Raw genomic sequence first — 24,397 nt, forward strand, 5'->3', positions numbered from 1 at the left:
CCCGCCTTTCGCGCACGGATTTCGCATCTGCGAGATGTCTCCGAATATAAGCCGATTCCTTTACAAGACGGAGAGTGCGTCGCGACGAAGCGGGTGTGAACGCATGCAGCCGTTCACTCTGGCACGGTTTCCTCCGCATGCTGTTGCGGTCTCTTTCTGCTGTTCAGGAAATCGAGGGCAGAGATGCGCAATCGGAGCGGTTGTCGTCTTGGCATGTGTGACAGCGAAAGTCGAGGATGCTGCCTTGTTGATGTGGAGAGTCTCGCGGTTTTTCCTGCCTCGCCAAGTCCGGGAAATAGAGACAACGACCAGGAGCCGCCCAGAACGCATGCAGTGGCACTGCAAAGAGATCGACGGTTCCGGACGGTGAGAGAGAAGGATCGATTCCGAAAAAAGTCCTTCTTCCATGATCTTATTCTCGTAATTCGTCACGTTCTCTTCTCAACTCTGCCTTATTGGGCCGTTCTTTCCTTTCTCAGCAGGACCCTCTCAACAGTATCTGTTCAGGTCAATCGACTTTTTCGTCGGAAGGTTCTTCGGTGTGCAGTCGTATGAGGTTCTTCCCTTCGTCCTTTTCATCTCTTTTGCTGCCTGTTTCGCGTTTCGCCATATCCTCGTCGTCTCTCTCTGCTCTTCATGCCCCTGTCGCTGTTTGGTCTCTGGACGCCTTTGTCGGGGAGACTTGCCTTCCGGTCTCCTTCGTCACCATCTCTCTGATTCACCAGCATGCTGCTGAGGAGCCTTAACCTGGCTTCGACAACATCGGGGACCACTCACAGGAGGAGGATTCGTGTTTGGGTCTTTCCTCTCTCTTTTCTCTCTCGCCGTACGTTGCCTTTCCCTCCGCCTACGCTCGCGTCTCCACGTATCTTTCTCTGCTCCACCGCGCGTTCTGCTCTGCTTCTGCGTCTCGCCTGCGTCACTGGATGCTTTCTCTCTCGCTGTCGTTGCCCTTCCTTTCCTGTGCGTCTTCCCAGTTTTTCCTACTCAGCGCCGAGAATGCTGGCGGCTGCTGCAGACGCGAATGCCCTCTCGGCGGCGGCGACAAAGAGCCGCGCGGTGGCGGCTGCTGCTGAGGAAGAGAGGACGACGGCAGCAGAGCTCTTGCCCATCTCTTCGTCTGGAGGCGTTTCCCCGAGCTCTGCGAATGCGGCCTTGAGAGAGGCGCAGCGTTCTGCGGGAGATGCTGCAGAGGACGCGGTTCTCGAGGAGACGAACGACGCGAGGGAAGTCGAGGAGAACGGAGCGTCTGAAGCGGAGAGCGGCTGCAGACGAGCGACGCTGCTCAAGAGAATTCTCCGCGACACGGCGCCGCGTATCCTCGTCGTCGCCGGCCCGAGCGGAGTCGGAAAAGGAACTCTCGTCAAACGGATTTTCGCCAAGTGGCCGCAGGTAAGAAGACTCGCAGGAAAAAACTGACGGAAAGAGACTCGCAGGGAAAGACTGACGGAAAGAGACTCGCAGGGAAAAACTGACGGAAAGAGACTCGCAGGAAAAAACTGACGGAAAGAGACTCGCAGGGAAAAACTGACGGAAAGAGACTCGCAGGGAAAAACTGACGGAAAGAGACTCGCAGGAAAAAACTGACGGAAAGAGACTCGCAGGAAAAGAAGGGAGAGACAGACAGAAAAGAGAAAGAAGGCGAACGGGGACCGCACCAAGGAAAGCAGCGACAGGAGGTAGAGGAGAAGAAGACGAAGGACAGAAGAAGAAGACGAAGGACAGAAGAAGAAGACGAAGGACAGAAGAAGAAGACGAAGGACAGAAGAAGACGAAGGACAGAAGAAGAAGAAGACGGAGAGAAGAAGAAGACGAAGGAGAGAAGAAGAAGATGAAGGACAGAAGAAGAAGACGAAGGAAAGAAGAAGAAGACGAAGGACAGAAGAAGAAGACGAAGGAGAGAAGAAGAAGATGAAGGAGAGAAGAAGAAGATGAAGGAGAGAAGAAGACAAAGAGAGAAGGGAAACACGGACCCCTCCGCCCTCTCCCCCCCCCCATACACACCCAGACGCGTCAAGTTTGAAGTTCTTGCAACGCGAGGTGAAGCTTCGCGTCACGCATGTGACGAGAGGTAGAGACCTTTTCTCTGATGTTCTTCTTCAGGCGTTCGGCTTCAGCATCAGCCACACATCTCGCCAGCCTCGCCCTGGTGAGACGCACGGCAAGGAATATTTTTTCTGTTCTCGCGAGGAGTTCGAGAAGTTGAAGAAGGAAGGTCACTTTGTGGAGTCTGCAGAGTTCTCTGGAAACTGCTACGGCACCTCTTTCGCCGCCGTCGACAACGTTCGGTGAGTCTTTTCTATCGAAAAGACTGATTTACAGATTCTCCTCTGGCGAGTGTGTGTTCAGTCGCGCCGCTCGTGCCTTTCTTGACGGCGTTTTTCATGCGCGTGTGTGTTTTCGTTTTCTTTCCTGCGCGTTCTGGACTTCTTGGCGTAGACGCGGAGAACGGATCTGTCTCCTCGAGATCGACATGGCTGGCGTCTTGCAAATTCAGTCCACTCCTCTCGCTCAGGAAGCCAACTTTGTCTTCATTCAACCTCCCTCGATCGAAGAATTGAAGGCCCGACTTCGCGGACGACGCACAGAAAACGAAGAACATGTACGCTCTTTCTCGCCGCCGCTCTGCTTCCGTCTGCAACCCATTATTTGCTCTCTCTCCATGATTCTTCTGCTGACGTGCTTCAAACTCTCTGCACTTGTGTCTAGTTCGATTGGCATATATATATATATATATATATATATATATTTGTATGGATTTCTGCGTCCGTGTTTTATGTCGAGGTATGTACAAAGAGGTGCGTCCCAGTTAGGAAGACAGGTTAGGGTACGATTTCCGTATTGGGAGTGCCAGCTACTTGTCTCTACCGATGGACCTGAAATCATTTATCAATATATATATATATATATACATGTATATATATGTATGTTTGTACGATTGTGTGCCTGTATAGTTGTGCCTGTTGAATATGTTCTCGACTGAGTCTAGTAATCCTTGGCTATACATTCAGCGCTTCGGAGTTGGTTGACTAGTCACTTCGAGGGAAGCTGGGTGCTCCTCTGTAACCGTAGAGCCTTATTTTTACATGGGTCTACATCCCGCCAAATATCTTTATCAAATATGTATTTGTACAGAACTACGGTTATCTAGAAGTATACAACTGCACGTGGTATGACTTGACTTTGAGTGTCTCGAATTTTCGTTCTCCAGACATGCTGAGCAACTGGAAGAAACAAATTTCTACTCTCTTCTCTCGAATCAGTTCCACCCTTCACACATATTTGTACATGTATACATGTCTATGCATCTGTAATTACATAAATATACATATATATATATATATATATATTCGTTCAAGAGTTTGTGAATCGATCGTCTTTGTGAATCGATCGTCTTCACATTTGCGTGTGAAGTTGAATTTTTGTGTTTGGGTTTTCGCTCGTTGTTTTTTCCAGATTGCGAAGAGGCTGGCAGCGGCGCAGCGCGAATTAGCGTTAGCGAAAGAAACACACTTTGATTTTTATCTCACGAATGACAACCTGGAGGACGCGTGGCAGAAACTCGAGGCTCAGCTTGTCCAGTGGTACGGACCTGTCTTTAAAAAAGCAGCCGGACCTGGAGAGAAGAGGAGCAGACTGAGTGAAGAGGAAACGAAGGCAGAGGAGGCGAAGACAGAGGAGGCGAAGGCAGAGGAGGCGAAGGCAGAGGAGGCGAAGGTGGAGGAGACGAAGGTCGAGGGGAACGCAGGAGAGTAGCAGGAGACTGAGGAGGGAAATGGAGAGGAAACGAGGAAGCAGGGTGCCGTGGGGTGGCAAGGAGAAGAGAGAGAAAGAGAGCAGGCAGTGGAGACGAAGGACGCGACGAAAATAAATGCCGACATTGTTCTCCCAACAAGCCGGCGAACTGCAGATCCCGCGAGAATCCGTTTGACCAGCGTGTGCCAAACGAAGTCAGTGGCGCAAGGAACAGGAGCGCAGCGAAGACAGAGACGTTGGAGTGTTTGCGAGAGAGTGTAGGAGAAGGAAGAAGACACGAGAAGTCCGCATGGACATTCTTGAGTCGGTAGGTGCCTCTGCAGAGAGTTGTTGACATTTTGTTTGACTGAGGCGACGAGGAAGGGGAGAAGGTGGGGAGAGAGGGGACGGGGGCAGGACAAAGGAAAAGAGTGCGAGAGAAGCTTGCATTGCAGCGTTGTCTAGGTTTTGCCGTCGAGACACCGGCGAAAGAAGAGGGAACAGTTTGAAGATAGCAGCGCCTCAAAGGAACCGCCGGTGTGTCTTGGTGCAGACTTCAAAGTGTATAGAAGGCGCCAATTTCTCGAAACTAAGTCGACAGGTATTTGCACGTGTGTTCACACGCGCGCGTTCGTGGTGTCCATTTATATCGGTGTACGTATCTGTTTCAGTGCATGCACCGGCCTCGGTATAATAAGATGAATCCTTCGATCCCATGCAGAGACGGTGGAGTTCAGGTTTCATGCTTTTTCTGTACCTTTCTCGGTGCCTCATCTCCTTTTTCGGGGAGGCCGAGCGACGGAGCTGAAAAGCTACACAAGTTCTTTGAATTTGTCTTCGGTTGTGCCAGAGACAGAAAATCGCTTTGATTTCATTCGAAGTCTGGGGGCAGTCAGGGGGGCTTGTGCATCTTTCTCTGCCTCCGCACTCCATTTTGAGTGCGCTCGTGGGATGAAATGCTTCTTTTTCTTTCCTGACCTTCCTTGACCTCAGACGCTTCTTTGTTGAGACTACCTCGCAATAGACTGGCGCGTCTCTCCTTCACATGCACTGCCTTGTGGCTCGGGTTGGAGTGGACTGAGAACCCCAATTAGGCACGGCATTTTAGCGGAAAAAACAGGATATATGAGACACACAAACACTGGGAATTGGTTGCATGTCTGAAGACAGATGCGTTCACAACTCTGCAAGCAAGATGGAAACAATTAGAGGTCGACAGAACTATAGTGTGTTGACAGATATCACCGATGTGTATACATATCCGTATTTTTCTGTCTATCTATAGAAATTCAGGTGTAGATAGACCTCTAGTTGCACTCTTTGTCGTATCTTCAGCTATCTCGATCTGCGCGTTTACATATCAGTTACGCTTTCCCTTTCGTTGGCTGTCAGCGAGCTGATCCGGAACGCATATCCGGATATGATGTGTTTGGCCACACAATTTAATGTCTCGGAATGAAGGGCCTATTCGTGTCTTGCTGTGTGTTCATCAATCTTTTGTGGAGAAGGAAGAGAAGGGAGGAGTGGAAGGCGCAAAGGAACGAAGCGAGGAAGTGCCATGATAGACGCCGTGGAAAAGACCACAGGAGACGGAAGACAGACAAAACCGGAGAGACGAGGTTATAGTTGTTCCTCTAACGCAATAGAGTGGTTCATGATTGTCTTCGCCGGAGCTGTGTGCCGGCCGCATGTTAAATTCGGTTTCTAAGATCCGAGTATTATCAGAAAACGATTCTCAAGTGCGTTCGCGACCGCATTTCTCAGTGTGTAGAGATTACCCCAAGCAGAGAGGCTCTGCACTGACTGAAACATCTGCGGTAGGCACGGTTGTGGTGTGCGCAGGTGTTCCCGCAGACACCCAAGCTTTATTTTTGTGCACGAAAACTCCGTGTAGACAACGGGTGTCATCCTACGTTCGCACGCCTGCCGGAACGTGAAAAGTGAAACAAATATTGTTGCACAAGGAATCTGTCAACCCTAAACCGTATGTAAAGCGGAAGTTTGTGCTGGTGAACGTGACTGACAAGCTAGCCGATGCATTGTGACACGACAGATTGTATCCGAGGTCGTGCACGGGGCCTTCCAGATTTTGTTCTGCCACGAATTCTGACGGGTGTGGCTGAGAACTACGGAGAGAGGCATCCACTCGTTTAAAAACAAACGGCCCCACAGGTGGGCGCGAATTCACCTGGAAAGCTGCTGTGTGTTCTATGTTGTGGTCGCAAATAGGGCGAGTGTTCTTAAAAGGCTGATTGCCAGCCCAGTTTGTCAAATGATAAAGTTTTCGTGGAGGCGATACGGTAGTGCAACAACCCTAAAGACATTGTCCGCGGCACCGAGCTGCTCTGCAGCTGCTCATCGTCCAACACTGTCAACGAAAAGGAGAAAAAAACGGAAGGCACTGTGGTCTTGGTTATGTATCCTCGCTCTATCACCCCAGAGCGAAACCTGCTTCGGCCACCGCAGCGTCTATGCTCTCCAATTCACCCCTTATTAATCTAGAAATACTGAGATCCAAGCTTTCAACGCCCAAATGTTTAGTTCATCCAATTCATGACTACAGTTGGAGTGTGCCGCCAAAGGAACATGAGGTTGGGCAGAGAACGAGGTTGTACACCAGCATGTTTTCATATGAAGAAAGTTAACATCGATTGTGACTCTCGAAAACGCTGTCGTCGTATCATGATTTAGGTAGCTGCACCCTGCCGACCCGGGAACAAGCCGGTTAACAGTGGCACTGGTTTCAGCTGGTTCATATTTTCTGCCATCCAACTTGAAACCAATACGAAACCTTGAATTTTGGTGTATTGTTTCCTCGAGTGCACCGCCGTTCTGCACACTGTCACGGCCAGTTGTGAAGAGATTCACTGAGAATGAAAAAGTGATACGAATATCACTGAAGTCTGGGAGTAAGCCGAATGTATGTGTGGTGATTCTTGCGTTCGGAGAGTGAATCTGGTCTTCAGCATTCGAGTCTTGATTTTGAAGGGAAAGTGGGACTCTGTAAGGCACTGATTCTGCGAAACATATGATTTTCAGGCATTAGAAGCCTGTCAATGAAATCCCCGGACAGTGTTGCTCAGGGTCAAGGTCAACTTTTTTTCGCCTCATACTCCGATGGCGAGAAGTTCCTTCTTTCTCCTGTTTGCGGCATGTTGCTGCGTAGTTTGGGATGCGAACGTTCCCCTAGGCATGTCCGTGGAACTCAAAGAGGGTGAGGCACCTCAGTGGGCGCAAACCCAGGCCACGCATTCAGAAGCGCACAAGGCCCAAAGGCACAGCAGGCCACCACAGGTGTTGGAGTACATAGTCCCCCAGCAAGTCTTCCAAGGAGGCTTCCGTCGGTTCAATGCGAGCCCGACACATGGAGAAAAAATTCGAATTGTTGACCAGTCAGGTAAAATGCGACTTGAACCATCCGCTTCGGCCGATGACTTCACGCTCGACAGAGTTTTTCCCGTGGAAGGACACCTGTGCAACCTCGAGAAGACTGTTAGCTTAAACGCTCTCTTTCAGCGGTACACACAAAAGGAGAGAAAGTTCTGGAAGGAGAAAACTTTGCATGGACATAAGGTCTACGAAATGACCTTACCCGTATTCGATCCTAGAAAATGTTCTCCTCAGGTGCATGAGCCAGCAGTCGAGTTCTGTGTCCTCTTCACCCCTGGACTCCCTGACATGCTCGAAAAAGCAAAACGATTAGGATTTGCTCCGACGGCTCTTCCAGATAGCCTTCTTGTTCGGATTTTGTGGACTGCCGTGTAGCCGATTTCTGATACTGTCACGTCATACACACGAAGCGCCACATTCATCCTCAGTGGAGGGTTACAGTTGATCTTTAATTCTGGCTGTGGCTGACAGTCAGTCCCCCGCGGTTCTCAGTGGAAAAAGTGCATTGGTGATAATGAACCTGTGCTCTTTGACTTGTGTTTTGGGGAAATCTGAACGCCGGCAACTTTTCACCTAATTGCTCCCAAAATCAAAATTCCCCGCCAGATAGTGTACAAAAGGGAGCTCCAGTGACGGGAGGGGATCTCGCCTGTGTCGGGTTATGCCGCGGGGCGGACTGTTGCCTTGCTCATGCGATGGAGTGACGACGATTCGACTAGGACGTTGTTGTCACTACATCTGCGTCATCAGACTGTTAGGAAAGCAAGGAGGTGGAACTGGTCGGCCCTGTCTCTAGCCGATGTTTCATTGTTCGTGTAGTGCTGGTTATTCTTTCAAGACAGTGCACTCCTGGGTTACCATCGACAATCCTCGTACTTTTTTATTCATCATCTACAGATTATGCTCCTTTTGACGTGTTGTTCTAAGGTAAACGAAGGGCGTGGAAACTTGAAGTGGAGAAAAACAAAGCAATGCTTGCTGACTTGTCCCCGTGTTAACGGGAAGCTCACAAGTTTCATTTGTGTCGCAACAATGAGAGATGTTGTGAGTGAGGTAACTTCGTAAGATTGCACCCGCTAAATTAAGGGTCCTGAATCGCAAACTGCCAAGAGGCAAGCTCATGCTTCCGTCGTCCTCTGCATGGTAGCAAAATCCGTATGTGCTATCTCTACATATACACACATACAGCACCTGCACCCAAGTCGAAGGAGACCATCAACTCCGCAACTATCCATTCGTTTTATTTCGAACATATAAAGTGCTAACGGCATTTGTACTGTAAAATCGCGTCCACTTGTACTTTTATTGGTACGGCCAGACACATGCACAGTAATACATGCATGGTAAAAGACAGACGCAGGAGTAGATTTTATTCGATAGCGATTGAGACAAGATTGTAAATTGTAGCAGCACCACGTGCATAGGGACTACATGTTGAGTAAAATAACACCGAGTATACATATTGAGTCGCACATGCACTCTTGCGTATTGTATTGACTGTCATCATCTGGAAGCCTATGGGCGTCAGACGAAGATGTGAAACTTTCACTTTTTCTTGCGGCTGGCGTCCAGCGTAAATGTGTCGCAAAATGCCACCTGAAAGAGAAAGACACACAACCCATATTTAAAGTAGAGTTACTAGATGTGTGGGTCCCCACGCATTTGGCTGTAGTTGTCACCTAACTGTTCGGCAGGGCCAGCGGTTTCGTAGCCTGCTTTTAACGGCCGACACCAGGCGATGCTGGATTTTAGCTAAATGAGGCCATGAAGGCTGTCTTCTCTTCCGTCTAAACAGGATGCGTGTCCTGTGATGCCTTCTCTATTTCCCGAGCACATATGTGTTCGAGAGCGCTTAACAGTCGTCTCACGCTGGCTTTGTCTGTGGTCCCCCTGGTACAGAAACAAGGCGCTTGTCTTGACACCGTATCCGAGTGTGTGTGGGGGACTGATCAGTTACTGAACAGAAACTGCTTTATGGATATTACGACGAGCAAGGCAGTTCGGTCAGGATCATACATTGCTACCCTTGGTCGTTTCTCCAGCTCTTCAGTTTCCCACAGTCCGTAAAACCGGAGTCATTTTGTGGACCGAATCTTGTGATAATACATCAGTACCGCATGACTCAGGTAAGCCGCTAAATACAATTCCGGTGGACAACAAAATTTTTTTTCGTCCTTTTCTACTGTAGCGAGCCCAGGCGGCTTGTATTACTGGTCAGTAAGCAACTGTTTTTGCCGCTTACCGAACAAAGTCAGCGATAACCGTTGTATTCCATGAGAGTTGACTTGTGCCATGGTGGATGTGCACTGAAGAAGCAATAGACGTGTTTTTAGAGGCGGTAAAGAGATTATTGAAACGCCTTGTGTGCGTGATGCAAGTGTGGCAATTCAAATTTGGAAGTTACTTGTTCTATGAGATAGTGCCTTTTTTGGCCGTTGGCCTTGCCGTAAGACGCCCAGTAAGACTGCTCGTTTTCAAGGCTTTATACGGAACGGGCAGAACGCAGGAAGAAACAACTTGCCGTCATATGCGAGCACCTGTGAACGGCAATGTCACCACCATGCACGGCAGCAACCTGCTCCTGCTGGCCTTTGGCGAGAAATTGCTACGAAGTATGTCAGATGCTGAACTCCCGTGAAATTCATGCCTATCAAATGACAGCTGCATAGTTCTGAAAGCCCAGCGCTCCAGCGCATTTGTAAAGTTTCACTATCTAGCCGATTATGAGGCACCTCAACTACAAATGCCTACCTACTGCTGAGGAGTCTCCGGGGACGCACAGCGCGTTGAGGCGCTGTGAAGACAGTCGTGAGTCTGCGTCGAGTCTGGCGCCTTGCCACCGGAGAAGAGAACGGCGTTTTGGCGGGAATGTAACGTCAGGAACTCATTGTTATAGACGAGCACGAGTTAAATCGGACGTTCTTGCTGATAATAGCACGTAAGCCAACACCGTCTTCACGTGCGTGTCGAGAAGGGCACCAGTATGGGTTAAAAGAAACGAAGGGGCGAAGTCGCTGCTCAAAAAGTTCTGTCTCGCCTGATGTGCCTCCCGTTCGCTTTCGTCTCTGAGTTTTACAATGGACGACACCTGCCGGACCGTAAACAGATGCTGCAGCGAGTGCCATCGCGCGTTTGGTGGAAGTGCCGACGACAGCGATTCCAGCAGCTGCACCTTGTGTCACGTGCATGGCCCAGAGGGTGAGGAACGGTACGAGAGAAGCTGCAGAAGCAACGACATAAGCAGACCGTGCAGTTGCTGGACAGACACGCAGAGCAGGTCTGCATCGAGCGATGGGCGTTCCTCAGCTGAGCTGGTGGAACATCAAAGCCTCGGGCTTGCGCGTTCCGTGGCAGAAGCAGTGGCCTCTGCATTTTCTCGACCGTCCCTCACTCTTCTCGGATCCCCCACACTCTCAGTCTTTTCTCCGCCCGAATCATGCACTGGAGCCGAAAAACGAACTCTCCTTCGCATGCACCAACAGGCGCTTCTTGCTCTGTCGAACCCATCAGACGCAATCTCAGCGGGTCTACACGCATCACCTTTGCCGCCACGTCGCCAAAAGCCCCGCAGACACAGCAGCAGAGAGTCCAGTCGAGGCTGTCGCAGTCGCAGCACAAGCAGCAAGCGTTTATGTCATGGCGCACAGAGAGGAAAACATCACCGAGAGTCCCGCGGCAGAGAAAATGGAGGGAGGATTAGAGGCAGGCTAACCACTGGCGAGAGTCCGCAGCCGGCGCCTGAGTCCGCCACGCGACGGCGGCAGTTTTCTCCAGTGGAGACGAGTTTCAGCTGCATCGAGGGTTCCTGTTCGTTTGAAACGACTTCCGCCGGCCCTCCCAATTCCGATCGGCTTTCCGTAGACTCGCTGGCAAAGCCGTGGCTATCCTGCGCTGGATGCGGCCACAGACGTTCGGAGGTGGACACCAGCTGTGTGTCTCGACACGAAAGCCGGACTGGCTGTCCACGGTGGAACGGTTCTCGCGACCGAGAGAGGAAGAGAGACAAGCGCGGAAGAGGTCCAGAGACTGCCTTTTTGGTGGGAAGCAAAAGGCAAGTGAACAGTGAAGAGCGACACACTTCTTCCGAACCTGCTTGCCTGAGTGGATATGGACGTTTCAGGGGTCAGCGAAACCACAGTCCCGTTCCTCGGCCGCAGCCACAAGAATGCTCGGAAGTCGCTGGGGTTCCTCGCGATACAGCGGCCGACGGGGAGTTCGCCACACCACGCGAGACTCCACCAACGCCGCTGTCTGTGGGACATTCGTTTTCGGACCTGAATCAAACAAAAGGCGTGTCTCCGGAAGTTGTTCACCTTGGGCAATCAGAGGGCGTCGGTGAGCCGCAGCAGAAAAATTTGGAGCACTGTCCAGTTCACGGTTTAAAGCTGTTAACTCAAGGTCGAGAACCCACCTCTGCACGAAAAAGCAGTGGAGCTTCACGGACAGGCAGGTCTCCTACGAGGCGGCAGCAGACGGCCGTGAGCAACTTGAAGCAACCGATATCTTGTCACACTGAACACGAGGAGGGGTGTCCGCTGTACCAAGCGTCATGCACCAGCCCTGAACACCATCAGCGGGAAGGCAAACCAAACAACACTGCAGACGATATGAACTCCAGCTGTCCGGTGCATTTCCGTGGCACCGCCTCCTCGACAGCTCCTCGGGACGCCAGTGCCCCTGGCCAAATGGAGGCTGCGTACCACGACTCTATCCCCGCCAGGTGCGATGTCAAGGACACCGGACGAGACATGGAGGAAACGCTTAAAGATGGTGTTTCTCGTGGAAACAACCGCCCGAATTTGCGCGAGCACCGGGACAGGCAATCAACAAAGGCACTGCACGCGTCCAGCGAGACCGCCACAGTTGGTAGCGAAAAGGAGCAGCCTCACCTAATCACGGCCCATGCCTGTTCGCCAGATTTCAGTAGACCCCTGTTGAGTGGCTCTCCCACCTGCGTCCGTTCCTCGTCACACTGCCCTCGCGACCGTAGAAATAGGAGGCGCGACAAACACCAGGAAGACTCCATTTCTCCCCGTCACAGCTCCAGGGTAATCGTGGCGAGATCGTCGACAGTGTCGCCCTGCCCGGCTCCAACTGCGAGGCGGTCTCCAGCTTCGGCTGCAGTTCATCTGCACTCGGTCGCCCGGACCCGTCGCTGCCGAACAGAAGCCGAAGACGAGTTCCGAGAAGAAATTATAGGCAAAGTCTCGCTCTCGACTTGCAACGCAGAAAACTTCATTGCTCTTCTAAAGGAGCACGAGAACTATGTCCTGGCACTCCAGCACCAGAATGAAGTACGCAAACGGAATGCGAATGTCTACCCCGATGTGACAGAGGCAAAGAAGCTGCGTGGGGCGTGAGAGCTCTGATCGCCCAACTCTTGACCGGATGACTCTGCCGCTGAGGACCCGCAAAAGGGTCTTCTGTCGCCTGTTAAGAGAGGCATAAGTGTCCTATGGAGACAGCCATCTTTATGTAGAGTAGAATTGCAAATCACAGCAGTTCCGTCTATCTACTTAACGCACTGTGTACGGAGGATCAGACCAAACGAATTCACGGTGGGCACTAGGAGACAGGGGACCGCGTTCAGTCTTGGGGAATCGCCTTCGGAAGCCTCAGTATAGACCGGATGGCGATCGCCCACTTTAAGCACAGCGTTCTGCAGAACTGGACAAGAGCGTCCCGTTGTGTGGGAGATTTTATTGTGGCTTCTTCTCCACCGAATGGGAGCATCTGTAGAGTACTCTCACCAGATCCATTTGGGTGCGAATCACATCTCCCTGTTCGAGACGCCTGCGTCGCTTCGGACGATAAATGCGCAGGCACTCAACCAAGCACATAAGTGAATAGGTTCAGGAAGAGAAACGGCAGACGGGTGCGTGAATCCACACGCGAGTTTTATCATTTGGGGGGTCAAGAGCAAGAGTGGTATTCGAGTGGAACGCTTCATTTGGAGACATCGTGTTTTCTGTGTCCACGACGCCTTTCCTCCAGCTCCCAAAAGTTCATCTATTCCCTCAAACGAGAAGATGCCTTTCTGTGCGTGTCCATGCTAGCAACTGCAAGATGATCTCGCGGACGCCGAGGAGGTCCCAGAGGCTGTGACTCAAACCGGTCCGGGGGAGGAGCAGGCCGAAACCCAGAAACTGAAAAATGAATTGGCCGCACCTGTGAAGCAGCGGGCAGATGGAAATTGGCAGACAGAGGCAGCTCGCCAGATGCTGGAAGAAGCAGAGGTCGCGAGAGCCGCAGCAGAACAGCGCTTACACGCAACGGAGACAGCGCAGCGGGAGCTTCACGAGAAATGGGAGCAGGCGGAGAAGACGTTGGAAGGTCTTCTGGAACAAGTACGCGAAATGGAGGTGACAGAAAAGGCTTTGCGCCGGGAGCTGACCGAGGCTCAAACGCAGAAGACAGCGGCTGAACGTCGCTTGGAAGAAATCACAAGAACGCCTCGAGCAGCTGCAGAGTGCAAGCATGAGGACAAAGAAATGCAGACCTTTCCAGAAGAGCCTGTCGATCACGAAAAATTGAGGAGCGCCTTGAAGGATCTAGTGGTGGTTCGCGAGCGGGAGTCCAAGGTTAAGAGCCAGCTTGGAGAGCTGCAGAAGAAAATCGCAAAATTGGAGGAGAAGCTCGCCACGGCGGTCAGGGAAAAGGATGACGCTTTAAAACTCGTTGAGGAGCATCGCACTTTGCTGGAGCACGAAAAACGTCAATGTGAATCGCTGAAAGAGCAGCTTGCCAGGCAGGCCATTGAGCTCACTAAGAGTGAACAGCAAACAAAGCGCCTCTCGCAGAGAGCAGAGGATCAGGGCGCTCTGCGCGAATTCGTCCACCAGACCCAGGCTCAGCAGAAGCGGACCCGCGCCAAATACCGCATGCGCCAGGAGCAACTCGAGACGGCGTTGATGGCGAGAGAGGAAGTTCTGCAGCGGCAAATCGCTGATGTATTGTCTCTTCGCGTTTCCGAGCCATCTGCCGGAACTGGGGAGCTATTCGACAGGCCGGCTTCTGCGGAGCGCCACAGATTTCGGTGCGAGGCGGTCCTGCACCGGCTGTCTTCTCTGGACGTCAAATTCGAGCGGCAGAAAGAAGCGACTTTACAGAGTGAACTGCTTCTAACCGAGCGGCGGCTTTCTCGCCAGCAATCGTCCGAGCGCCATCAGTTCCAGAAGGAAGAACTCAGAGAAATGCTGCTGGCAGAGCAGCTTGTTCGTATCCAGGCCCGAGACGAGCAGCAGAAGCTCGAAGAAGAAATCGCTGAGCTAAAACGACAACAACTCGACGTTCGCTCGGAACTTGAAAAACTTAGAAGTGAACAGAAGAGTGACAACTTGCACAGGCTCGAGGCCTGCCATACCGCGGACGTCCGGTCTTTCCAGGCGGAGAAGAAGACGGCGGAACATGATCTGGGGTCAGAATCGATCTCCTCTCTCAACTGGCATTAACCAGCTAGTCTCGCGGCAACCTCGATACGTTAAAGTGTTCTGCACCAGACCATGGTTCCCTGAATAGATTTAGGAATAGAAAACAACGTATGGAGATAGGCTTGTAAAAACATTAAAACAAGTTGTGAAAACCTAGACATCCAGAAAGCGAAAACCGTGCCAGTCGCAGAATCGACGGTTCGCTTCTAGTCACAGTGTGAAGGTCGGGTACCTTTCTACAGGTTTCAACGTCGCGCGTCAACGTAACATGGCGTAGTGAAGCGGCGGAACTCTCCGGAAGAAAAGGCCAATCTCTCCAAGATCACTGGTGGCCACGGCCCGGCCCGTCGCACACACAAAATGCACAACAACGTCGATGCCCGAATAAAAAGCCATTCGTCCTTGCCGGCAGGAATTTTGTGTGACGCGGTTGTGTCTCCCCAGGCGGGACTGAAGGCCACTGACTCCCCAGAACCATGGTGCATGCCTGAGAAAGCATTTCGAGTTCACAGAGCCTCAAAAGCACACACGGCGCTCGATACTCGCTCCTCATTTGCAAGAAAGGAAATAGCATTGCAGAAAGCGTTCCTGTCTTCCTTTCTAGGAATCCGGAAAGGGAACTGCGTTCATGTGTCTGTCCCTGTTCAAGCATTAGGAGTCCGGGCTCGCTCTCTCTTCATGACGCTTTTCTGTTTCTTCATGCTTTTCGCCATGACAGGCCCAGCGTCATGTTCACAATTTAAGTTCTCTCGTCACCGGCTACATACATTTAATCGAATTCTTGAGATCCACATGCCGGCTGACATCCTCTACTTCAGAAGAGTTGCCCGCAAAAACTGCGAATCCTAGCGTTGTAATAAGCAAAGATGTTGACAGGAGGACTATCGAACCTGCAGGGGTAAACCTACAGTCATGAACCGCGAAGTTATGCAGTCTGGACAGCGGAAACCTCAAGTGAAACACCATAGAGTTATAAACGCTAGAACGACGAAGCCGGCACTTACGGAGAGACCTTGCACTTCATCGGGGTCTGGTGGTTTGTCTGCGGCTTCTCCGTGTCAGGCAGTTTCCCCACGAACCGGCGACTGTGGCAGAAAGGAGATCAAAGAACGCCTTTCACATGCGGTCCGTTCGGTTTGGACTGAATGAAACGTTTAAGCGACAGAGATCCTCAGAAGTGACGGATGCTAGGGCACAGGTTGAGGCTGCCGAAGTCGCTCTGCGAGCGCTGAACACCCAGCTACGGCAAGCTGAGGAGGTTCCTCCGGTGCATTTGCCTTCGTCTGGCGTCACCGGAGAAGTCGAACGCAGCCAGCCAACGCTGTGTAAGTCAGAGATGCAAGACAGAACGGCTGACCTCCTGGTTATCAAAGTCCTGGGGTCCCAAATCAGTGCGGCGGCGGAGCGCCTCGGCGCTGCACAATGCCGGGAACGCAGTCTCCTTGCTCAGATCGCGGAGATGGAGAAAAACGCAGAGGTGGCGACACCAAGTGCAGCATTTCAGAGCTGTGCTGAAGCCCGGCAGATGCTTCAAGAAGACTTGGAAGCGACTTTGCTGCACCTCGAACGCAGCCTTGCTCTCGTCGAAGCAGAGAGAGCCCAGGCGGCCCGAGAGGCGGCTGTGGTCGGGGAACAGCAGGCTCTATTGGAGGCTCAGCAACAGAGCCTAACGCGCCTCGGAGAAGAGCTTCGCAGAAAGACTGCAGCGGAGGAGACAGCCAAGCGAGAGGTTCTGGATTTGGTAAGACGCATTCAAGAACTCGAGATTTGCGAGCAGCAGGAGACAGAACGACTGGCCGACTGCACCGCCGCCTTGGACGAGGCTGTGCGTCAGCTGCGTGGTGCCCAACTAGCGGAACAGGAGCTGTGCGCGACACAGCGTCGGCTCCTCGAGGTGGAGAATGAAGGGAAATGCAGAGACGAAGCAGAGAGGAAACGAACACAGGAGAGAACAGAGACAGAGCTGAGGGAAGGGGCAAGAACGGTAGCGGCCTTGCTGGTCGCGAAAGTCGGAGAGACCGCTGCAGCGGCTGCAAAGGTCCAGGAGATGCAGCGTTTGGTCTGGGCAAAGGAGAAGGAAGTGAGCGACCTCGTGGCCGAGCTCGAGAGAAAACGCGAGGAGTTGGAAGCAGAAAAAGCAAAGCATGCACAGCTCCTCGAGCTTGCTCGAAAAGATCCAGACGCGTCTCAAGTGTTCAAAGCCCTCCACCGCGCTTCGCAGAACGACTTGAAGAGACCGTTGGAGAAGCCGGCATGCCCCGCGAGCGGTGAAAGTGACCCTTTGCAAATGGCGTTCAAGCAGGAGCTGCAGGGACTCGAGCAGGAGCGACAGAGGCACGGTTCCTCTTCTCCGGACGAACCAGTGAGTGACATTGAGGAACTTGATGCCTCGACAGCAGCACAGAGAGAGCAGCGGCAGATGGAGAAGCAAGTGGCTGCCGCTGTGCATGCGCTGATGCGGCAAGAAGCGTGCGAGAGGCGAATGATGAGAGTGGAGGAATTGGAAAATGCGATTCGCGAGCTGGTGAGACAGCGACAGGAAGCTGATCAGCTGGCTTCGCACCAGGACCGCGAGGCGAAGGATGTGACTCGCGAACGAGAAGACCAAGTCGAGAGCTTGGAGAAAGAACACCGGCGACGAATGGAGCAAATCGAGGAACAGAGACGCCAGAGGGAGGAGCCGGTGCATGCACTCGAGCTCCAGAGAATGCGCTGGCTCGAGTCACGGGAACGGTGGCAGCTGCAGCATGAAGCAGACAAAGCGCGGGAAGTGGAGCTATCTGGACAGCTGGCTTTTGCGAGAACAGCGCATGCAGAGGTTGTCGAGAAGCTCGCGCTCTGCAAAATTGAGTCGACGCGGGCTCTAGCTGAAGATGGAGAGAAGATCTCTCAAATTCAGGAGGAGCACGAGGCGCAGCAAGCTCTGACAGCTCAGCAGAGTGCCGAGCGACAGGAACTCGTAGACAGACACCAGTCGAGAGAAGCAGAACGTATGCAGCAGATTCACCTGACGCCTGTGGAGTTGGGGAGCATGCGACTCAGGTGCGAGGCTACTGAAAAGAATATGTTCCTGCAAGAAACTCGAGAGCAAACAACCCTCGCCGTCGAGGCTGCGAGGAGCTGCTTGGAGCGCGCAAAGTCGCAGGGACTTCTCAAGAAGCTGACGGCTACAGAGCTCGAAAAGGAGGAGCTGACGCGTGCGAAAGAGAAGCTTCAGGTTCAGTTGAACCAACTAGAGGAAGACCGCCGAGAGGAACGCCGCTGGTTCCAGAGCCTCCAGAAGGAGCAGGAAGAAGCGCATGCGTCACAAATCGAGGCGTTGCGAACTGCGCAGCGGCTGCAGAGGCAACTGCATGCAGAGGAGACAGGGAGGGCGCTTGTGAGGGGATTCGAACTGAACGGCGCTCTGCATCAGCTGGCGAAGGCGGAGTGCGACGCCGACAGGCTCCTCGCGGATCGGCAGCAGCTGCAAAGCGAAAAGGCGACTCTTGAAGGTCAGCTAGCCTCGCTCCAGAACTCTCAACACAAGTGCTTCGAGGAACAGACGCGAGTCGACAAACAGGAAACGGCGGGAACACCGTGTCACGAGTTGGCTGCAGCCACAGCAAGGGGGTGGATGCATGCAGTCGAGGCTCGGAATGCTTTCGCGAGATTCGAAGAAGTTCAAGAAGAATGCCGCGACTCAGCCAAGAAGCGACAGGAGCTGGCCGAAGAGCTGCAGAGAGCGAAAGAGGCGGAACGCATGCACTGGGAAATGCAGCAGAGACTTCTAGAAGAAGAACGCAGGCAGCACGAGGCCGCAGTTCAGAATCTTCGTTCAGACCTTCTCACAGGCCAGCGGCGACTCGAGGAGAAACTGGAGCAGGAACGTTCCGCCCACTTTTTGGAGCAACAGATTCTTCAGCAGAGCAGCGAGTTGCTTCTGCTCCGTCTGGACTCCACAGAGAGGCGGTTGCGAAATCAAGAGAGGGAAGCGCGGCGTCTAGCGGACGAAAAACGCGCAGAAGGTGAGACCTTCAGACGGGAAGTTGCCCAGCTCACAGACGGCCTCCAGCGAGCTGAGGCGGTGCATGCAGAGCTCAGGAAGCAGTTCGAAAAGGAGCGGTTCGAGCTGGAGAGCGAAATCGCCAGGAGAAGACACCAAGCCGAAGAAGGCCTCGTGCGTCTAAAGGAACTTGAAGCTCTCGGTCGCGAGAGGGTCGAGCGCCACGAACAAGAGCTGGCGCTCGCCCGAGAGCAGGAACGGTCGGTGTTGGCTGAAGCCTTTGAAGCTCAACTCAGAGAACAGGAAGAAGTTTATCGGCAGCACCTGGAGCTCGAGCTGCACAGGCAACGAGAAGAGGCTGAGCGGTGTTTTTCGCGAGAGAAAAAGGCGCTGATGGAGGCGCAGGAGAAGGCCCTTGCGGAGCGAGAAACGCAGATCGAGTCTCAGAGAGAAGCGCAGGAACGGGAATTTCAGTCTCAAGTCGAGAAGCAGAACGCAGCCTTTGAACAGAAGCTCGTTGAGAGTCAGGCAAACCACGCGCGGCTTCTTGAGGAGCAGCTGAAAAAGCAGCGGGAGATGCTGGAGGCGCGACAGCGAAAAGATCTCGAGACGCAGCTGGAGCAGCAGAGGGCACTGCTGAGCCACCAGAGGCAGGCCCTGGAAGCCGAATTAGAGGCTGAGCTGAGTCAGAAGCGCGCGGCGCTCCAAGCACAAAAGGAGGAGTTTGAAGCAGAGGTGCACGCTCAGAAAACCAAACTGGCAGAGCAGCTAGAAGGACTGAAGAAGCAGCAGGAGGATCTCCGGCAGGAGCGCGAACGCGAACTGGCGGAGCAGGTAACAGCCCTCGAGCAAAAGAAGGAGAGAGAAATCGCAGAACAGCTCGAGAAACACAGAGTGGTATGGCAAGCGGAGATCAAGGCGGCGCTTGAAGCGCTGCGCTTGCATCTCCAGGAAGCTTTTCGGCGAGAGCACGAGCCCAACCTCGCCGGCCGCCTCTCAGCAACCGAAACGACGCATCAGGAGGCGCTCAGCCACCAGCAACGCGAATTCGAGATAGACATGGAGGTGAAGCTCGCTGAGGCGGAGCAGGCGCGAGACGGGCAAACGAAACAGTTTCAAGAGGAGGCGAACACCATCCCACTGGAGCGACACTTAAGCTACGAGGGCCGCCCTCGAGATCAGCAGAAACAACTCGCCGAAGAGCACGAACGGGGCCTCGCCGCTCAAAGGTCGGAGCTCGTGGAAGCAGAGACGCGTCGCTTCGTGGCGCTAAGGACGGAGATAGGAGAGGCGCATACGCTCGAATTGGAAGGACAGAAGAACGACGTTTCTGGAAGCCTACCACTTCACACTCAGAAGGCAGTGAGGTTCCCAGACCTCCACGGAGCCCAGATGGCTTTGTATGCGATTGACGCGATCACGCAAAGCCAGGAGGCGCCTAAAGAGGAGCTGGGGAAACTCAGGAACTCGGTTGTAGAGGAAAAGCAAGAGACGGAGAGACAGGTTGTGCCCACTTTGGCGGGACCTCTTGTCGATGAGTTGCCTAAGCAAGCCGAAGAGGACTCGGTCCCAGTGGCCAAGGAGGTCCAGAAGAAAGGGGAATGTGAAGCTGAGATTCGACATGCAGCAGAAGAGGAAACAGGTGGAAAGCCGGAGGAGACGCGGGGGGAGCATGACCGTGCTGATCAAACTGAAGATCGAAGGAAAGGCTTGAAAAAAGATTTTGGAGAGGTGGAAGTGGTAGAGGTGAGTCTACAGGGATCCGAGGAGAGGCTAAATGAGGAGCTAGACGAGCAGGCAAAGCAGCACACCATGCTCCAAGGAGAAGCGCTAGAAGTATCGGAGAACAGCAGCGACCGTCACGACAACTGGGAGGAAGACGAGAAGCCAGATGCGCAGGAATGCGAGGCAGAGACGACGCTCGAGAAGGCGAAACTGGCAGACGCGAAACTGAAAGACGAATGTCTCGAAGATGAAAAGGTAAAAGAAATAAAATTGGAAGAAATCAGTCTTGAAGAAGAAAAGCTTGTGGAGGCGAAGCTCGCGAAGACTCGGGAGGAGCTTCAGCGTCAACTGAACGCGAAGCTGGCGATGAAGGAGATGGAGCTGCGGGCAGACCTACAAGAAGAACTTGAGAGGCATCGTTTGTATTTCGCAGCGAAAGTCCGAGAGAAAGAAAGAGAGGCGGAAATCCGACTCCAGCGACTGAGAGACGCTCGTCGAGCATCGGCTGAACAGGCACGAAGTCGGCAGCTTCAGCTGGAACACCAGCTGCAGGAGCTCCTCGATAGAGAGAGCATGCTTCGCTCCGAACTCGACAGGCACCACAGATCTGCGGAAGAGCCTTTGAATGGCTTCTGGACGGAGCAACTGGCACAGCCGGAGCTCATGCATAAAGAAAAGTTCCGCTCAGAGGAACAGGAAAACTTCGAGTGGCCAGAAGAGGCCCAAGCGCTCCACCAAAAACTAAAGGACGCACTGGAACGCGAGAAGCACCTTCGCGAAGCAGCCGACGCAGGCGCAGTTCGCATGCATGAAACTGAAGATGCTCTCAGACTATGCCAAGAGGAATTGAAAGACGCGCGGCTTCACCTTAAAGAAGAACAGGACGCTCTCAGGCTCTGCCAACAGGAGTTGGAGGCGACTCGACTGCAACTGAATAAAGGTCAAAATAATGAGAAAGGGAACGACGCTCTCAGACTGTGCCACCAGGAACTGGAAGCCGCTCAGGTCCAACTCATCGAAAGCCGACGTCAGGAGGAAGAAACACGGAGGACTTTTGCCTCGATGGTCGCCGAAGCGGAGACGCTTCGCGAGCAGCTAGACAAAGCTCACCGCGAGGCAGAACGAGCTGAACAACAGATGCAGGATATGCAGTTGCGACATCGACAGGAGCAGCAGCAGGCCTCCTTGGAGAGAGACCCGAGAGGGCGTGATTCTCTGGGGGATGAGAGGGGAAAGAACGAGTGGGAGACGGAGAAGAAAGAGTTGAAAGAACGCCTGCAGACAGCGGAGTACGAACTGGAAAGGCTCCAAGGGAACCTTAAAAGCACCCGTGAGGCGGGCCGGGCGGTGGAGACCGAAGTAGAAGAACTTCGAAAAGACCTAGCCGCTGCACGAGAGGAAAAGCAGCAGTTGATGGACCTCCTCACGGAGGTCCAAGGAAACCCTACAGTGGAAAGGCTACATGAGGCCAGCCGCATGCGGCAGCTCTATAGCCTCGACGAGGAAAAGAGTGAACAAGCTCTCTCAGCAGCGAAGAAATCGCATGCGAGCGCCGAGCAGGAGTTTCAGGAACTACAGAGAAAGGTGAAGAGAGGAAAAGAGGAGAACCAGGGCTCGGAAATCAGAGACGCTGAGAGTGAAGACAACTTCGTTGCTCAGGCTGAAGGTGTCGCGGAACATCTTCACGCGCTTCCGGAAGCGAACCTAGAGCAAAAGGCGACGCAACCTGCACTGGAGGTGACCTCCGACTTGGTCGAGTGCCACGAAGCGGACAGGGCAGCGAAGGAAGCCGAAAAAGGAGGCGAGAAACGAAGCGAGAAGCTTGAAAGCTCGAAGAAGATGAGAGACGAGAGGCAGCAGACACTTGATGTCGCTCAGAAAGTCGAGGAGTTGAAGCGGGAGATCGACGCAAAATCTGCGCTGCTCCACAAATACCAAGGCCTTGTGAAACTCAAGGAGGGAGTGACGAGCTGGCAACGCCTCTCGACTCGGGAACCGCGGACGATCTCTCGTGGCACTTCCTCTCTTGGCTTTGAGGACGCGGAGAGTGAAGCACAGCGGCAGGAGCTCGAGGCTCTCGCGCGCGCAAAGACTGAGTTGAGCAGACAGAAAACGGCACTGGAACTCGAGGCAGAACGACTGCGGCAAGAAGCAGAAAAACTCCGACGGGATCAGGAGACGCACGCAGAAGCGCGAAACAAGCTGCAGGAGGAGGCAAGGCAAATTCACGAAGAAGCGAAGCAGCTCGACGAAGGCCTAGCGAGGCTTCGCATGGCGCAGCAGCAGTTGGAGGGAAAAGAGGAAGCTCTCGAGGAAACCCGGATAGAGCTGGCGGAACGAGCAGCGGCGCTCAAACGGGAAGAGCAAATGTCTGAGCGTAGAAAGGAAAGCGTCCTTCACCCCAGTTGGGCGGCCTCGAAGGCGCAGGACTTGGAAAGAAATCGACAGAGTCGCGGAGATGCTGAAACGTCGATTCCACATCCTCAATGTTCACAGAGCGCGCTGAAGGAGGAGGAGAGAGCGAAGAAGTGCGAAATTGTAGAGAGCAAGAGTCCATCTAATCCGTCTGCGTTGGTACCGCGCAACGGTCTTACAATAGCTGAAGGCCGGCGACAGTTTCTTGTGCAAAGAAAGGAAACGCGCGATGCGAACCAAGGGAACAGAGCACTCGGCCTGCTCAACTGCGACCCTGTGAGAGTGGAGATGCGAACCCTCCAGGAACTTGTCCACCAGAAAGACGTGGAGATCCAGAGTCTCGCGGAGACACTTCTCCTACATCACTCTGCGAAAAACAGTGGAAGCGTTTCATCAAAACGCTTTCCTTCTCAAACTCTTCGAGACCTTACGCTGCGCTCCACATTCTTTGAGCCAGTTCACACTTCTGCGGCAGGGCGGCCACCTGCAAGGAGGGGAAACGGCTGTGTCGTATTCTTCGAAGAGAGAGAGAAACAAGGCCAGCCAGGGGTTCCTTCTCCTTTGGAAGAAAACGTCCTAGAGCGGCGGAGAACCGAAGACATCGTCCAAATGAAGAGCTCGGCAGGTCAGGTGCTGAGAGCTGTGAGCCGTGCGAGTGGTGTCTGTGCCACGGAGGCGACCTCAGAGTCTCGGGAATCGAATCATGAAATCCTTGCGAAAACGGTCCTCCACAGAGAAGGGGAAATGATGGAGCCCAAACTCGAATTCGGACAGCCGCAGGATGGACGCGATTCTCGAGTCCGGGCAAGCCGAAGACATGCAGAAGCGCAGAACGCATGGCCTGCGGCAGCACCCCAGCTCGGAGGCGATTTCTCCGGTACGCGCGAGGCTCTTAAAACTCAAGAGCGTCTTGGAAGTGCCGTGAAGCAGACGGGAAGAGAAGAAGGAATGGCACTCGCGCGCCACCTGGGATGCACCCTCTACCTGGATCAGGTAAAGAAGGCGTTAAGTGGACGCAACCGCTTCCGTGGTCTCATCACGAGTAGAAACGGTTTACCATGATGAATAAAGCGCCGGTCAGATTTCGAAGACGTAATGCGATGTTGGAGTTCTTGTCCCATATGTTCCGTACATGGATTCTATTGCGCATGGTAAATGCGGCGAATTGGCGGTTCTTTCCAGCTGTCCAACCGCGACTGTTTGGAGTGCTTTGACAAAGTATGTAGATACAGAGGTGAAGAATTCAGAGAAGCCCTCATACCGTGTTACTTGAGAGTAAGCGATACATTATCTTGAAAGACCCGACGCGCTGATCTGTGAGTTCCTTAATCCACGTAAAAAGGAAGATTAAAACTGAAGTACGGCACTTGATGCTGTCGCATTAAAAGGGGATGGATGGCTGTCCCCAAGGGTGTACAAACAATACAGTGTGAGAACAAGACTTTTGCCTGCAGCTTGATTTCGTGAGGTGGTCTCTGCCACTTCCCCTCCCCAGAAATTCCAAAGTCCTTCCTGTTTCCGAATCCTTTCTTTCTGCCTTTTATAGGTAACCCTCGAGTTGATTCGAGCCTTCTGGCTCTCAGTTCGCCGCGCTGCAGTATTTACCAGTTCGGGACTTTTGTCCTTGTCAAATCCGTTGCTGATCCACCAGCTGACACACGGCGGGGTTTCGCATTTCACGCCCTCTGGGACTCCTTTCTGCACAGTGCCGTCTACA

General features: G+C 53.1%; 3 protein-coding genes across 3 annotated transcripts; all 3 read left to right on the top strand.

Moving 5' to 3' along the window:
- The first annotated feature begins 217 nt into the window (after positions 1–217).
- On the top strand, positions 218–4,952 carry TGME49_242730 (guanylate kinase family protein). Its single transcript, XM_018780656.1, has 5 exons — positions 218–366; positions 978–1,392; positions 2,104–2,288; positions 2,440–2,602; positions 3,457–4,952. Exons 1-5 carry the CDS (start codon positions 251–253, stop codon positions 3,754–3,756), a joined length of 1,179 nt encoding a protein of 392 aa, XP_018637493.1. The 5' UTR covers positions 218–250; the 3' UTR covers positions 3,757–4,952.
- Positions 4,953–6,682: 1,730 nt separating this feature from the next.
- TGME49_242740 (hypothetical protein) lies at positions 6,683–7,998 on the top strand. The gene has a single exon (XM_002366753.2). It carries the CDS (start codon positions 6,853–6,855, stop codon positions 7,498–7,500), a length of 648 nt encoding a protein of 215 aa, XP_002366794.1. The 5' UTR covers positions 6,683–6,852; the 3' UTR covers positions 7,501–7,998.
- A 2,204-nt stretch (positions 7,999–10,202) lies between these two features.
- TGME49_242750 (hypothetical protein) lies at positions 10,203–23,742 on the top strand (the record flags this gene model as incomplete). Its single annotated transcript, XM_002366754.1, has 3 exons — positions 10,203–12,419; positions 13,182–14,542; positions 15,618–23,742. 3 exons carry the CDS (start codon positions 10,203–10,205, stop codon positions 23,740–23,742), a joined length of 11,703 nt encoding a protein of 3,900 aa, XP_002366795.1.
- Between the last annotated feature and the right edge of the window lie 655 nt (positions 23,743–24,397).

Source organism: Toxoplasma gondii, chromosome VI (assembly GCF_000006565.2).
Source record: "Toxoplasma gondii ME49 chromosome VI, whole genome shotgun sequence".
NCBI lineage: Eukaryota > Apicomplexa > Conoidasida > Eucoccidiorida > Sarcocystidae > Toxoplasma > Toxoplasma gondii.

What these genes read in the sequence shown, in the direction of transcription:
- TGME49_242740 (XM_002366753.2), top strand. Translation starts at nt 6,853, where the DNA reads ATGGCGAGAAGTTCCTTCTTTCTCCTGTTTGCGGCATGTTGCTGCGTA.
- TGME49_242730 (XM_018780656.1), top strand. Translation starts at nt 251, where the DNA reads ATGTGGAGAGTCTCGCGGTTTTTCCTGCCTCGCCAAGTCCGGGAAATA. An exon ending in GAGATCGACGGTTCCGGACG is followed by an intron (nt 367 to 977) that starts GTGAGAGAGAAG and finishes GCGTCTTCCCAG; the next exon opens with TTTTTCCTACTCAGCGCCGA. An exon ending in GCACAGAAAACGAAGAACAT is followed by an intron (nt 2,603 to 3,456) that starts GTACGCTCTTTC and finishes TGTTTTTTCCAG; the next exon opens with ATTGCGAAGAGGCTGGCAGC.